General features: G+C 40.0%; 1 protein-coding gene across 6 annotated transcripts in view; it reads right to left on the bottom strand.

Moving 5' to 3' along the window:
- EXOC1 (exocyst complex component 1) overlaps positions 1-7971 on the bottom strand; it is a 42769-nt gene extending 34798 nt beyond the window's left edge. For all 6 annotated transcript variants that reach the window (XM_081332980.1, XM_081332979.1, XM_081332982.1 and 3 more), the window contains exons 1-4: positions 7878-7971; positions 3806-3939; positions 2799-2929; positions 1866-2025 (exon numbers count right to left, since the gene is read on the bottom strand). In XM_081332980.1, the coding sequence (XP_081189106.1) occupies positions 1866-2025; positions 2799-2929; positions 3806-3929 (415 nt within the window). In that variant the 5' untranslated portion in view covers positions 3930-3939; positions 7878-7971. The remainder of the gene's footprint in view (positions 1-1865; positions 2026-2798; positions 2930-3805; positions 3940-7877) is intronic.
- Between the last annotated feature and the right edge of the window lie 7473 nt (positions 7972-15444).

Consider the following 15444-nt stretch of genomic DNA (forward strand, 5'->3'; position numbering starts at 1 on the left):
TTGCAAGAGCTATTCCAAACTCATTAGGAGAGTTCTGCTGCTCTTTTGACTTTATAAAAATAACCCCAAAGAGGACCATCTGAATGTCAAAATGTTCCTAAAATATTTTCCACTCATAGCTAAATTTTATTAGCCACAAACTACCATGCTGGTCCAATGCTTTTTACTTCCTAGTCTGGCCCAAAAATTGCTCTGGTTTAATATAGTAACTTAAGTGTAGGATGTGGGTAGAATATATTTAAGGCACACTAACAAACCATCTAAGATGCTTGTAGCACCAATTTATCTCCAAGGTACATGACAAAAGTGTTCTGATTAGAGATTGTTAGCAAAATATTGAGTTTCAAGCAACCACTGCTTTGAATGAACAAAGAATCAAATACTTATTTACTGGTTAACCAAACTTTCAATCAAAAACTTAAGTCTTAACTTGCACAAAAAGTTAATTCAACATTGAATTGAAATGTGCTGAAAAGCCAGATTCTGAAAAGTCTCATAAAATATTATTTAAGTTATTATGTTTTGCACTCTATCTTCATATTTAAATTCAGTTCAACTGCTCGTTGTTTAAAAGCTTCTGAGTAATATTTTGATCTGAATTTGCACTGCATTTCTGACCAAACCTGAATTAAATATATTGCTTAATGAAGTGCTATACACAATTTTACAGCAAAAGCAATTGAATTAGTTACACAGAAAAAGAAACACGGAAGGAAAAGGTGTTACGCACCTTCGGTGACTTTAGGTAGTTCTGGAGAATTGAAAGTATGAGAAAAGCAGAGGAGAAGAAGCAAAGAATATTAGCTAAGCAGTCAATGAACACAATTTTTTCCATTAAAACAGCAACAAATTGTCTCTGTTACAAAATTTTGAACACTTAGAACTTTAAACAGATTACAAAGCAGATGTCTTTGCAACTATGTAATTCCTGGAAGATCAGATGAATTATTATGAAGTTTAAGATTATACAAGCTTAGAAGTTTAGTAATTAAGACTACCCTCGCTACAATAAAATTGTGTTCAGTTTTGGTGACAGCAAACAGGTTAAGCCTGCCAACCTGGGTGTATTACAAAGCAGATCTGATAAGTTGTTATAAGTGCTGTATTTAATTTGCCAAAAATCTTCCAAGCCTACTAGCAGAGCATGTCTACACCATGGGTTTGATTTATATCTCACATAGGAGGCATCATGACCAAATTCCCAAGACATAAATGACGCAACTCATACTGCATATAGAAGTAGGATTTCCCTACAATAGGATACACAAGAAAAAAAGGCTTCATATATAAAAGTTATATGCCCAGGTCCACGTTAAAGTCATAATTAAGGGGCAGATGGTTTATATGAAAGTAGTAGAGCAGACATGTCAGATGCTTGACATCATGTGACGTCGCACAATGTATCGGAGCTTTTTCGCCATTGCCGGCAATGGGGTGGGTGTGGCTTCCTGATGACGCATCCGGCCTGCGGGCCGGCGGTTTGACACCCCTGTAGTAGAGTTTCATTCCCTGATAGAAGTGAATTGGAATAGGAAGGATCCTGTTTAAGATTGAGGTTGGGTCCGACTTAAGAGTAGGCAGTTTGGGGAAATTTACTTTCACAGATCTGTAATTCAGAGATCCATTCATTATACCACATGAATAAAGTTTGAAAATTGTGAAAGTGACAAAAGAATGTAACCTCCACTGAAATTATTTTATGTTCTGACCACGGGATCAGATTCAAGTTGAAAGACATCTGAAAGTCAAGGAAGCTACTTCCATGAGAGATAAGAAAAACCACACTGACAATATGAATTTTCCAATTGCTTGGACAAATACTAAATTTAGAGGCAGCATAGCCAGGATTCAGCTAAAATATTTACCTTCCAGAAGCTGAGAACTAACATTGATGAAGTCAATCTTCTTTCTAATGTACCGCTGATTGAGTTTCCAAATACATGAAATAAAAATGCTCTTTTCTGCTATGCTGCTAGCCACCCATTTGTATACTTTGTCAAAATGCAGATCAAACTCAGAACTTTCCTGAAAAACAGAGACGACAGAAATGTCAACTATCGTATTGTCTTCTTAAACAACAAATTTGCAGATAGGTTTAAAGGTGACACAGGCCAGACTACCAAGCAAAAGGGCCCCTAAGCATAGTTTTCTCTAGAAATTAAGGGTGCAGCCTGGCCCTAAACACACTTCCATATACGTAAAATTCTGTCAGACCTGCCACAATTTAAGCCTGTAAGTAGAAAAGATCCTCGGCTCCGTCAGTTGAGAAAGGTACAGTTTTATTAGAAGTCCAAGTGTATCGCAGTAATACAAAGTCAGAACTGAGAATCAAGTGCCAAAATCCGTAAGTTCAAGTTTTCCCTTCCTTAGCTGTCTCTCAATGCCCACCCTGTGTAACCAATCAGGTGCAGAGAAGATGTTTTCATAATGGTCACTCCAAGCATCCTTCGGTATGCTGCCTCCTCCTTCCTCCAGCTGGCTGACCTTGAGGAAACATCTCAAGGAGATACCATATTTACTTTCACTTCCCCAAGCATTCTCCCCCGCCCCTCCGTTCCCCCTCCCTACACTTCATGGCAGATGGTCACCGCATAGCAGTGAAGCACAAGTAAAGATAAGGTGGAAGCTGTCAAAATATTACCTAGTTTACTTGGACACATTCCACAGGTAAGTATGAAAAACAACAGTAACCCTGATTTCCAATGATCATCGAATAATAAAAATGTAACAATTTACTCAGAAGGAACATCTATTTATGCTTTGTACAGTGAAGGTGGGTCACTGTATTTTAGGCTTACTTTGATGGCATCCTTGGCATCCACCACAGTGAGATCCCGAAGCTCCCAGGCAATCTGCCTTTTGTAGAAATCACCTTTATCAGATTTTTTCACCTTGATCACCCTCACTTGCACTGGGCGTTCAGTTGTCACTGTTAAGGACAACAGATGGTCAAGCTCTCAAGAAAATACCCATTTCCTCACAAATATATTGGGGGTGGAAAAAAATCAGCACTTAAAATACATACTCTCCCCCATTTGCTTCAAAGAAAACGTAAAGCTTCCAGAATGCATAGAAAGTAATTTATAATGGACAAGAGGGAAAAATTACTCTGAGGATTAAATCAAGCAAGAGCCCCTCTGAAACATCCTCAGGTTAACAAATATTTCATAATCATCCATTCAAAACTAACAATGAGAACAAACGTGATCGCAGTGTGAACCACCAGAGTGTTTCACCCCCAAAATGTGAAGAAATAAATAATCTAAAACCTCTTAACTACAAAACAGTTGAAGCTTTCTCTGGAATGGGAGCAAATTAAGAGTTGACAAGTTGTTGGCAGATATCCAGTAAAATCAACTCCATGCAAGTAAATCTGGGACTGGGCGCTCACAACATACAAGTGGCCTCAAAACATTATCTTCCACATGTTTGTGAACTCAGCTATAAATTACTAGATTGTTTTTTTTATATGATACTTTCTATCATTAATAGAGACAGATGCACCAGCTTTTGGAAATTTCCCCTGAGATATCTTAGTAATTGATCTTAAGATCTAACGCTTTATAGCAAAATCTTTTTGGGTAATATGTAAAAAATGTATAACAGCTTCTTCTAAAAAAAAATCAACCTGTTTTTTTTTATTTAGTGTCACCAATGTACATAGCATGTAATCATTTTTTTTACACTACACATGGAGCGTAGATGGTAATAAACAAAACATCATTCCTAAATTAAGTTATCCCATTGTACATCACAATCTAATGAACCAAAGACAAATCTTCCCTATTATTTAAACTCTACATACCTGTAGCACATAAGAAACAATTTCTCTTTTTTTTGCCTGCTTTGCAAACATTAACAATGCTCAGTAAACGCTCATCATTTGGAGTAAAAATATCTCTCTGTAAGGCATGCTTAATAGCTGTCATTTTCTCCAAGCTGTAAGAAAGAGGGTAAAGTTATTGTATGCCTCATCATGGTCATTCCTAGTTCCTCCAACTCTGTCCCAAGTGTGGCCCATAAACAAATATAATAAAAGCAGTGTGACTACAGAAATAACTCACAAATTTGCATTGTCTTATTCAGATATATAAAAGATCGGCGCTACTAAATGGATAACACCAGTGCTTTTTTTGTAAAAGAAAAAGATGCCGGAACTCACACATGTCATACAACCCGCTTTGCCTACCCTACAAGGTTCCATCCAAAAAAGGTGCCGGAACTCCGTTCTGAGCGTTCTATGAGAAAAAAAGCCCTGGATAACACTAATTTTTCATATTTACTCTTTGAGATAAAATGCATTTTAAAAGAAAGGTTTGTTGTAACAAATATTGTTTTCTATTTTCACACTAGCTCATTATAGCACTCCGATAGTATTTAGGCAATGATGCATTTAAAATCAATGAATCAAAACATGTTTGACATAACGGCAAAATGCCTATGGAGATTCTCAGTCATCCAGGTCATAGTTATCCCAAAGGGGCTTTTTTTCCTTTTTTTCAAAGGTGATTGATCCCCACCGTCCAGTCAGAGCTGAAGAAGCTTCTTGGATGAGAAGCGAAACGTCTTCAAAGAAAAACAAGAAAGTCCAGTTGCCTCATGAAAAAGCACCTTTGGCATAACTGCAATAATAATAATAATTATTATTATTATTTATTGAACTTATATACCGCCCTTCTCCCGTAGGACCCAGGGTGGTTCACAAGGCAATTAAAACAACATTACAATACAAAAAGTTAATAACAATTAAAATAAAATAAATTATCCTTGATTAAAAACCTAAAACCCCTATAACTCTGATTAAAAAACCCAATTACAATAAGTTAAAAATTAAAAAATTCTCAGTCCTGGCCGGAAAGCTCAAAGAGCCAGGTCTTCAGGTCCCGGCAGAACGAACGAAAATCAGGGGCAGTCCTGAGCTCTACGGGTAACTGGTTCCAAAGGGCAGGCGCGCCCACAGAGAAGGCCCTCCCCCTGGGTGTTGCCCGCCGGCAATCCTAAATGCAGTGCTTTTTTTGTAAAAGAAAAAGGTGCCGGAACTCACACTTGTCATACAATCCGCCTTGCCTAGCCTACAAAGTTCCATCCAAAAAAGGTGCTGGAACTCCGTTCTGAGCGTTCTATGAGGAAAAAAGCCCTGCCTAAATGTGACTTATCTTAAACTCACACATATTACAAAAGTGGCTCTCTATATCAATCCCAGATCACCTAACAAAGCAATTAAAACTAAATCCATCACTCAATTATTAAGAGTTAAAGTATGAAATGTTGCTATATTTGAACAAAATTGGAAAGTACAAAATGTATATGAAGATCTAAAACAAAAATCACACAGGTCAAGCAGCACTTTCATTTAATGGGCCCAAAAACCAGGGGCAGGCAATTGTTTTGAGCTTGATGGGCACAGCCATAAACAGCTGCCAGGAGCAACTTGCCTATTGCAAAAGAGCGGTCATAGAGAGCATGGCACATCACAAAACATCAGTTTACTCAAATGTACATGAAATGTTCCATGTTATTTATGTATTCAAAATAAGGTAAAGGTAAAGGTTCCCCCGCACATGCGTGCTAGTCGTTTCCGACTCTAGGGGCCGGTGCTCATCTCCGTTTCATAGCCGAAGAGCCAGCATTTGTCCGAGGACGTCTCCGTGGTCCTGTGGCCGGCATGACTAGACACCAAAGGCGCACGGAACGCTGTTACCTTCCCACCGTAGTGGTCCCTATTTTTCTACTTGCATTTTTTACGTGCTTTCGAACTGCTAGGTGGGCAGAAGCTGGGACGAGTAACAGGCGCTCACTCTGTTACGCGGCACTCGGGATTCGACCCGCCAAACTGCCGACCTTCTGATCGACAAGCTCAGCGTCCTAACCCACTGAGCCACCGCGTCCCTCTTGTATTCAAAATGGACAGTGATTAATATTTATATGTTATTTATATGTAAGAGTGAAAGTTTATGGAGATGTTGTACACAGCATGTTTAAATGTGTGTTATGTATGTGTACACTTTTGAGAGCAAGCAACTAAATTTCATTTTTAATGTGTGCCAATGTGCCCACAGTAAAAAATGGCAATAAAGGTTATCTATCTATCTATCTATCTATCTATCTATCTATCTATCTATCTATCTATCTATCTACCTACCTACCTACCTACCTACCTACCTACCTACCATCATTCTACATTGTTTACAGGGAATTTTCTGGATTCCAAAACATTCCTGCAAATAAAGAAGGCATTACAGACTGCTGCTTTACATTACATTTACATTACAGGGTCTATGTAATGTGCCAGCTTCCAATTTTGTTTTGAAATTAAAAACCTTTTTTAAAAGTCAAGTAGGACAGAAACAGCCAGTTGTCACCAAAGAGAGAACACATTAATATCTCCTAACATTGTATGAGCTACCTTGGGCATAAAATCTTGAAATAAGGAATAATTTTGCAAGGAATTATTTAGAGACTGAGGCAGCATGTAAGTTTAATACAGGAGGAGGAGGAAGAAGAAAAGACAAACCCTGACACCAATGTATCTTTAGAAAACAATGTGATTAAAGTGTTCCACTTGGTCAATAAAAGATATAGCAGAATCACCTTGTAGGAGAGAGGGGTGACATAAAAATTTAACTAGAAAATAAAAATAAACAAAATAGCAGCAGAATTTGCAAAATATGGTAAGCCTTATTAATGTCCACCATGAAAAGGGGGCTTATATTGTCTGAACTCAGTTCATCCAGTGAGTTTATATTAGGATACATGGTCCAAATCCCCAAATGGGGCAATTAATAATAATAATAATTTATTAAATTTATATGCTGCCCAGCTCCCAGCCACTCTGGACAATCCATCAACGAATTTAACTATGCGCTGTGGATATGCTGTCAATTTGTACCCTATTTGGCAATGCTGCTTCTCCTGGAAAACAGCCATGATTTACATTCCACTTTTGGAAAACAACAACAACAACAACAAGGATCACTTTTCCTTTCTCGTCCCTTTCCATGAAGAATACGGGCCAAGGAAGAGAGAGTCAAGGACAGGGGGTCTTCATACATGGCCCTTTTATGACTTGTGGACTTCAACTCCCAGAACTCCTCAGCCAGAGGAATTCTGGGAGTTGCAGTCCACAAGTCATAAAAGGGCCAGGTTTGGAGGCCCCTGCTTGTGGACTTCAACTCCCAGAATTCCTCAGCCAGGCACGGAATTCTGGGAGTTGCAGTCCACAAGTCATAAAAGGGCCAGGTTTGGAGGCCCCTGCTTGTGGACTTCAACTCCCAGAATTCCTCAGCCAGGCACGCAGGCTGAGGAACTCTGGGAGTTGAAGTCCACAAGTCATAAAAGGGCCAGGTTTGGAGGCCCCTGCTTGTGGACTTCAACTCCCAGAACTCCTCAGCCAGACACGGAATTCTGGGAGTTGCAGTCCACAAGTCATAAAAGGGCCAGGTTTGGAGGCCCGCTTGTGGACTTCAACTCCCAGAATTCCTCAGCCAGGCACGCTGGCTGAGGAACTCTGGGAGTTGAAGTCCACAAGTCATAAAAGGGCCCAAGTTTGAAAACCCCTGGTCTAGGAGGTGAAAGATGGAGAAACCCGGCCAGATTTTGACAGCAGCCCAGTAGGTAAAGACCCTGCGAGCGAAGCCCAGGGCCGCCGGACGCGGGGGTCCAAAACTCCGGACAACCACCAGGGGGCGGCAAAGAGCAATGCTTTTTTTTTCTCCCCTTGACAGAGGATCCGTGCTCCATCAAGCGGCCCAGATCCGGCGGCCCTTAAGAAGAAGAGGAGGAGGAGGAGAACGTAGGAAGAGAGACAAACGCCGGAAGAAGCAGCGCGTTACCGACCGGTCTTTTCCCCCGCCACGCCGCCCGTCTCCCCTTCTTACTCCGCGCCCGGATGGATTTATCTTCCAGCCTTCGCAGCTCCCGCGAAGCTCAGTCACTCCGGGGCTCTAAAGTCCCGCCTTCTCCATCCCAGCCGAACTTCCTGCTTCTGTCACGTGACAGACACGGAAGCATTCCGGAAGAGGCTTTGACAAGCGAGAGGGAGGCCCGGAAGGGAAGGGCGGAGAGGCGCGTTTCCTGAACTGCTTCTTCAAGTCCTTTTCTTCCCCTCCCCCCCCTCCTTCTCTATCGTTCTCTTCTGGTTCCTTTATTGAATTATGGCTCTTTTATGACCTGTGGACTTCAACTCCCAGAATTCCTAAGCCCAGGAATTCAGGGAGTTGAAGTCCACAAGTCATAAAGGGGCGTTAATTCCCACCCCCCTTCTCTGTTTCATTGGCAAGTTGGCCTATTGCAGGGGTAGGCAACCTCGGCTCTTTTATGACTCATGGACTTCAACTCCCAGAATTCCCGAGTCAGCATAGCTGACTCGGGAATTCTGGGAGTTGAAGTCCATGAGTCATAAAAGAGCCGAGGTTGCCTACCACTGGCCTATTGGCTTCTCTTTCCCCCACCATGGTTACGAGGCAGGGCTTGCGATTTCTCAGTCTTGCCGCTTCTTAAGAGGTTTTCAAATGTCACTGAAGTGTAAAAACAGACACTCATATTTTAATGTTTTTTTTTCCGTACTTGGCGACTTTAAGGTCTGAGAACTTCAGCTCCCAGAATTCCCAGCCTCCAGTGCTGCTAATGACTTGAATTCCCAACCAGTTAAGAATTGTAGGATTTTAAGATATTCACACATATTAAATTTTGTTACGTTTGAAATATACTGATTTGTGTGAAGAATCGACTGGGTAAGAGGTCCCCAACCTTTTGGGCACCAGAGACGGGTTCTGTGGAGAAAGGTTTTTCCATGGACCGGAGAGTGTGTGGTTTTGCATGCTGCCAGTATCCCATGGATGGGGCTTTGCTTGTTTGTGCGGACCAGTTGCTGGCATGCCACAGCCCAGTACCGATCCACAGACCGGGGGTTGGGGACCCCTGGACTGGGTTACTCTACAAATGTTTATCAACCTCAGCAATCTTAAAATGTGTTAAGGAGTACATCAGAGCAAGTCTGGTGTACTGGTTAAGGCACCAGCCAAGGAACTGGAAGATGAGCAACGAAGATGATTAGGGGACTGGAGGCTAAAACAAAGAACGATTGTAGGAATTGGGTATTTCTAGTTTAATGAAAAGAAGGACTAAGGATGACATGATAGCAGTGTTCCAATATCTAAGGAGTTGCCACAAAGAAGAAGGAAACAACCGATCCTCCAACGCTCTGAAGGACAAGAAACAATGGATGGAAACTAATCAAGGAGAGAAGCAACCTAGAACTAAGGAGAAATTTCCAATGAACCAGCGGAACGACTTGCCTCCAGAAATTGTGAATACTCCAACACTGGAAGTTTTTAAGAAGAGATTGGACAATCATTTGTCTGAAATGGTATAGGGCAGACATGTCAAACTCGTGACGTCGCGCGATGTATTGGGACTGTTTTGCCATTGTCAGCAACGGGGTGGGTGCGGCTTCCGTGTGACGCGTCCGGCCCGTAGGCCGGGAGTTTGACACCCCTGGTATAGGGTTTCCTGCCTGAGAAGGGGATTGGATTAGAAGACCTCTAAGGTCCCTTCCAACTCTGTTACTCTGTTTTTCTGTTATATTATGAGTTCTAATCCCACCTTAGGCACAAAGCCAACTGGGTGACTTGGGCCAGTCTCTCCCAGCCCTAGGAAGGAGGCAAAATATCTGGCCAAGAAAACTACAGGATCTTGTTGAGTCTTTAGGAATCAATATTGACATGAAGGTTGTACAAATATGTACAGTATGTGTGTATGTATGTATGTATGTAATATACAGGCAATAACACATAGTGGCTTTGTTGCTGTTCTGTACCAGCCTGCTACCAGCCCTGCAGATAAGGCAGGGACAACCCCTTTTACAAGAAGGCAAGAGGCTGGAACTAAGCCTGCCAAATTTATTAACATAAAAACATAAACAGAGCAAAGAGAGCAAAGAGAACAAAGAGAGCAAACACGAAACAGGAACTATTCAAAATGGTTGCCTTCAGCAAACCAGCCCTCCCACGCATTCCCCTTTTATACAGTTCAGGGCGTGGCTTCTCTCTGCCTCCTTCCGAGGTGCCCCATTGCCTTCCTCTGTTTACTCCTGATTGACTGCCTCCTGCGTCGGGCGTCCTTGAACAGGGCCAGCTGTGGGTCATCTTCATCCACGCTGTCAGGCTCACACAGCTGGGTCTGCATCGTGACCAGGTGGGAGGGGCCTGGCTGAGGGCTCTCATCAGCAAGCTCTCCAACCCCCTCAGCAACCTCTCCAACACCCCCCTCCTCCTCCTCCTCTGAATCATCCGACCCAAATGCCGAACCCACAGGCTGACCCTGAATCACAACAGTTGCCAAGGTTGTGATGGCAGTGTACCAACGTACAATTTTTGTACCAGCGTACTCTACACCTTGAGGAAGAAAGTACATTGGCATTGTGGTGTAGAGCAGTGTTTCTGAACCAGGGCAATTTTTAAGGTGTGACTTCAGCGCTCAGAATTCCCCAGCCAATGGATGTTGAAGTGACACATCTTAAAGTTGCCCAGATTGAAAACAGTTCTACAAAGATGCATTCCTAGGAAAGGAAAGAAACTGTTGATTAGCTATGTGAGTGGAGCATCAATTAAAGTGGTGGTGGACAACCCCAGGGATCAAAATTAGATTATGTATTGTGTATTTGCCTACATTGCCTTAGTGTGCAAGAATGCAGGGCAATTAAGGAATATTTAAATCAAAATGAACAGAGAGTTGACACAAATGTGGCAAAAGTAATAGAGAAATCTCTTTAATTTTTTTTTCAACTCGTACTGAAAATGCATCATGGCAGCGAACAGGATAGGACCAGTTCTAGCTAAATGAATGGCACCACAAAAATATAATCATAACATCTTAACAGAAATCTATCTCTGTCAATTAAAAATATTTGTTCAAAATATTTGTTCATATATTTTGTTAACTGAATAACTTACACATTTGAACTATTGAGCCTTGACTATGCAAATAAGTGTACCATCACAACAATTTAAATTTATTATCCAATTCCATATCAATTATGTTTTAAGATATATACCTTAAACATATAAAGACCAAAGCAACAGAGAAACAACTGAAATTTAACAAGTATAAAGGTAAAGGCAAAGGTTCCCCCGCACATGCGTGCTAGTCATTTCCAACTCTAAGGGCCGGTGCTCATCTCTGTTTCAAAGCCAAAGAGCCAGCGCTTGTCCGAGGACGTCTCCGTGGTCATGTGGCCGGCATGACTAGACGCCAAAGGCGCATGGAACGCTGTTACCTTCCCACCGTAGTGGTCCCTATTTTTCTACTTGCATTTTTACGTGCTTTCGAACTGCTAGGTTGGCAGAAGCTGGGACGAGTAACAGGCACTCACTCTGTTACGCAGCACTCAGGATTTGACCCGCCAAACTGCCGACCTTCTGATCGACAAGCTCAGCGTCCTAACCCACTGACCCACCATGTCCCTTAACAAGTATAGAACCACATAATTTTTTTAAAAAAAAACTTTATGTAATTGTTATTTTTCACATATTTTCTACCTCTGTGAAGATCTGACCTGGAAAGTTAACACAACCCAGGTGGCTAGAAAGGCCCAACAGAGGCTTCACTTTCTTAGGATTTTGCGGAAGAACAGGGTAGAACAACAGCTAATGACCCTGTTTTACCGGTCTACCATAGAGAGCGTCCTCTCGTATGGTATTGTGGTTTGGTATGCTGGTCTGACAGCCGCGGATAGGAAAGTATTGCAGAGGGTAGTGAGCACAGCACAAGACATTGTGGGCTGTTCCCTGACACCACTGGATGACATCACCAGGGCTCGTTGCCTTGGAAGAGTGAGGAAGATTCTCAGGGATGACTCACACCCTGGACGGTATCTCTTTGCTCTCCTACCATCCGGTAGGAGATATAGGAATATAGCCAGCCGTACCAACAGGCTGAAAAATAGCTTTTATCCGTGGGCTGTTAGGCTTTTAAATGGGACATAATCTTATGCAGAATTGACTTGGGAGGCCGGTGTGTGGTGTAGTTGGTTCACATAGTGTGGTGGGATGGAGGGTTTGTTGTCACTGTGTGTTGGGGGGAGAGAGCACAGGGGGAGGCTCAGCTAATCTCAATGTACACATGTTGTACTTTGACAATAAAGGTTTATTTATTATTATTATTTTTATTTTGTACTGAAAATTAACAAGTATAGAACCACATAATTTTCAGTACAAAATAAAAATATGTGAAAAATAACAATTACATATTTTTTTTAAAATAAATGGTGAGCATTTATAGTTGGCTAATTGATTTTGCTTCCAAGATGCCTTAAAGTTCTCTTACAACTACCATTACATTATCATGTCTATTAAATATTGAGAGTGTTAACAATTTGCATTACGTTTTGAGATTTGGAGTTAGAGTTTGAAGATCTCCATATATTTTTTTTTTAAAAAAATCTGATTTTGTCCTGTTTTGACAAACTGATACATTCCAAAGACACTGATGTAACTCTATTAAAATATATTCAATGATGAATATATTATAACTTTTTGTGAACAGGGATCATACAAGAAATAAATATTGAAGTAAATAATACAGCACTGAGAATCTTCTGTTTAGCGGATGATTTGGGGTTTTTTCTGGCAGACATTTTAAAGGGAATTGAACTTTAATAAGTAAATTAAAAGAATTTGGGGGACTGGAAGGTTTCAAGGTTAACAAACAGAAGATAAAGATGTTAACAAAATATATGAAGTTAAAAGATAAAAAAGAACTGATGGATAAAATAATTTGGAAGATTTTAAAGACTAGAGCAAAATTGAATAACAAGGACTTTTCTTCTAGGATTAAATGAATAGCCAACTATCATGAAGCTTTGTTTTATGACCGCAGTAAGATTACTCCTATTCAAAAATGGAAAAAGAAGAGAAAAATTCCGGATATAAATGTATATTAGCCTAAGAGGGACTTGTATTTTAAGTAGTATACTATCTTATTTCTTTTTCTTCTCTTTTTTATTGTTGTTGTTTTTAAGACATGAGAAAGGTAATAGTGTTGGGGTGGCCTGTATGAGGAAAAAGACTTAAATACTTAAGTGAAATTAACTTTGAGAAAATCTCAACCGGTAAGAATGTTTTGAATATTGCGGGGAAAACAAACTTAAACAAGAATTTTGTAAACAGGATCTATGACGAGGGATGATCAGTTAGAAAAGAAGCTTTATATTGATGTGGTTATTATTTGCAGAAATATTAGAAAAATGCCTATATTGTTATTTATCAAAATAATAAGAATTGCATTAATGCAAGGTTGGCAAAAGAGAATATTATTGGAAAATCAAGCAAAGCTACTATGTGGACTACAGAATTATAGAAACTACCGGTAATTGTTATTGATTATTTTTTAAATATAAACCCAGATGACAAGCTGTTTAGCAAATATTAAGGTGATTATGTTAAAAAATCAATAAAATATATTTTCCAAAAATGGAAAAATCCTACACTACAACAGAGGAATGGCTAGTGAAGATGATGGAATGTGCAGATATGGCTAAACTGACCTCTTTGATTAAAGAAAAGACATTATCTACATTTATGGAAACACAGACTTTTTGCATGAAACAGAAAAAAATGCACTTATGAATTGTTTTGATGATTAGAAAAAATATAATAGAAAAAAGTTTTTTTGATAATTATAGAGTAAGAGATAAGTTTGCAAGCATATTTTTATTTGCTGTAAAGCAGACATGTCAAACACAAGGCCCGGGGGCCGGATCCGGCCCACGAAGTGGTTTCATGTGGCCCGCAAAGCCATCCTGGAAACAGTGAGGGAACGGCCCCCACTGCCTTGGCCTTGGCCCAGAGACCCTCCTTCTGCCAGAGACCCTCAGATCTGTCCCACTCCTGCCCAGACCCCCATAGGCACCCTTGATGCGAATGATGTAGAGCTGGCCATGCCCACCCAGTAGGCCATCCGCACTCTAGCCACGCCCACCCAGTAGGCCACACCCACCCGGCCCCCTGAGGGCAACCGCAATGCTGATGCAGCCCTCAATGAAATTGAGTTTGACACCCCTGGTGTAAAGGATATAGAATATATATATATATATATATATATATATATATATATATATATATATATATATATATATATATATATATATATATATATATATATATATATATATATATATATATATATTCTATATATTTTTTATCTTTTTGTTTTATTTATTCTGTAACAGTTTATGTTAGTTTTTATGTTCTTAGAATTTTTAATAAAATTTATAAAACAAAGAATTTTCTGTTTATCTAAATCTTGAGATCACATCCCTTATCAGACTTTAGAGTAATTTCCTAATTGGAGATAATAAGAAGCAGATTTGTTGGCTCAGTACAAATACAGCATGCATCCAATCAATGTGGATATTCATTGATTAGTTTCATTGTAGAAAAAGGTTTTGCACAATAACATAAAACACTTACATGTCATTGTGCTAAGAAGTTTACAACTTAAGACTGGTAAGCTACACTCTGGCTAGTTCAAATACAAATAGGGAGAAACCATTGGCAGCACCTAAAGTTTAGCATTCACATTTTTTTATATAATGTAAGCATTTAAAGCTGATAACATGCAATCTGAACACAATTCAGCAGTCATAGTTTGGGATTTTCAAGCAAGCCAAACCTAACAGTTTGAGCATCAGATGGGAAATAAAAACAATGTTCAGCCTTAGTGAAGAATGAAGAACGAAGAACAAAGTTCATTCAGCATGGTATGTCAGAAATTATGCAAGCTTGTATACGCCAGTTCTCCCAAAGAGGAGTATGCATAGGCATTATATTTCGGTTCTTTCAAAAATCAAAACAGTCATTGGGGGTGATGAAATGCATGCCACGATTTCATGATCAAATAGTGTGAGTTGCTTACTTACACCAGAAGCTGAGATGCAAGTATGCAAGGCCATATTTTGTTTCCTGAAATCACTATGCATATATAGTTTTTGCATTGTCACAGCTTGTTGCAGTATCATTGGACCAAAGGCAACAGAAATGTTTTTATTTGAAAGGCCACAGAAAATTATTGCAAAGGCAATTAAACTCAATTTGCATGTATAGTTACAGAGGATTGATATACTTCGTGCAAGTCTTTTTGGCTTCCATTGGAAAGTTGGGGAAATAATATATAAAAGTAATGCGTACCAGAATGTTGTGTAGCTTTCCAACAGAAATATCTAAATGACTGCTAAGAAGCAAGCCAGTTAAGTTCAGCGGGGCTTACAGTTAACCTGAACATGCTTTGTGATGCCAAAAAACACTGACTTCAGGGAATTGGTACTTAAACATTATCAAGGCTGAAAGAACAATTGGCTAAAAATGGTATGAAAATTGAAACCCTGATACAGTACTGAATATCTAGCTTTTTGGTAGCCTTATTCAAAACTGGATGTAGCTATAACAG

This window comes from Vipera berus, assembly GCF_964194415.1.
Source record: "Vipera berus genome assembly, chromosome: 7".
NCBI lineage: Eukaryota > Metazoa > Chordata > Lepidosauria > Squamata > Viperidae > Vipera > Vipera berus.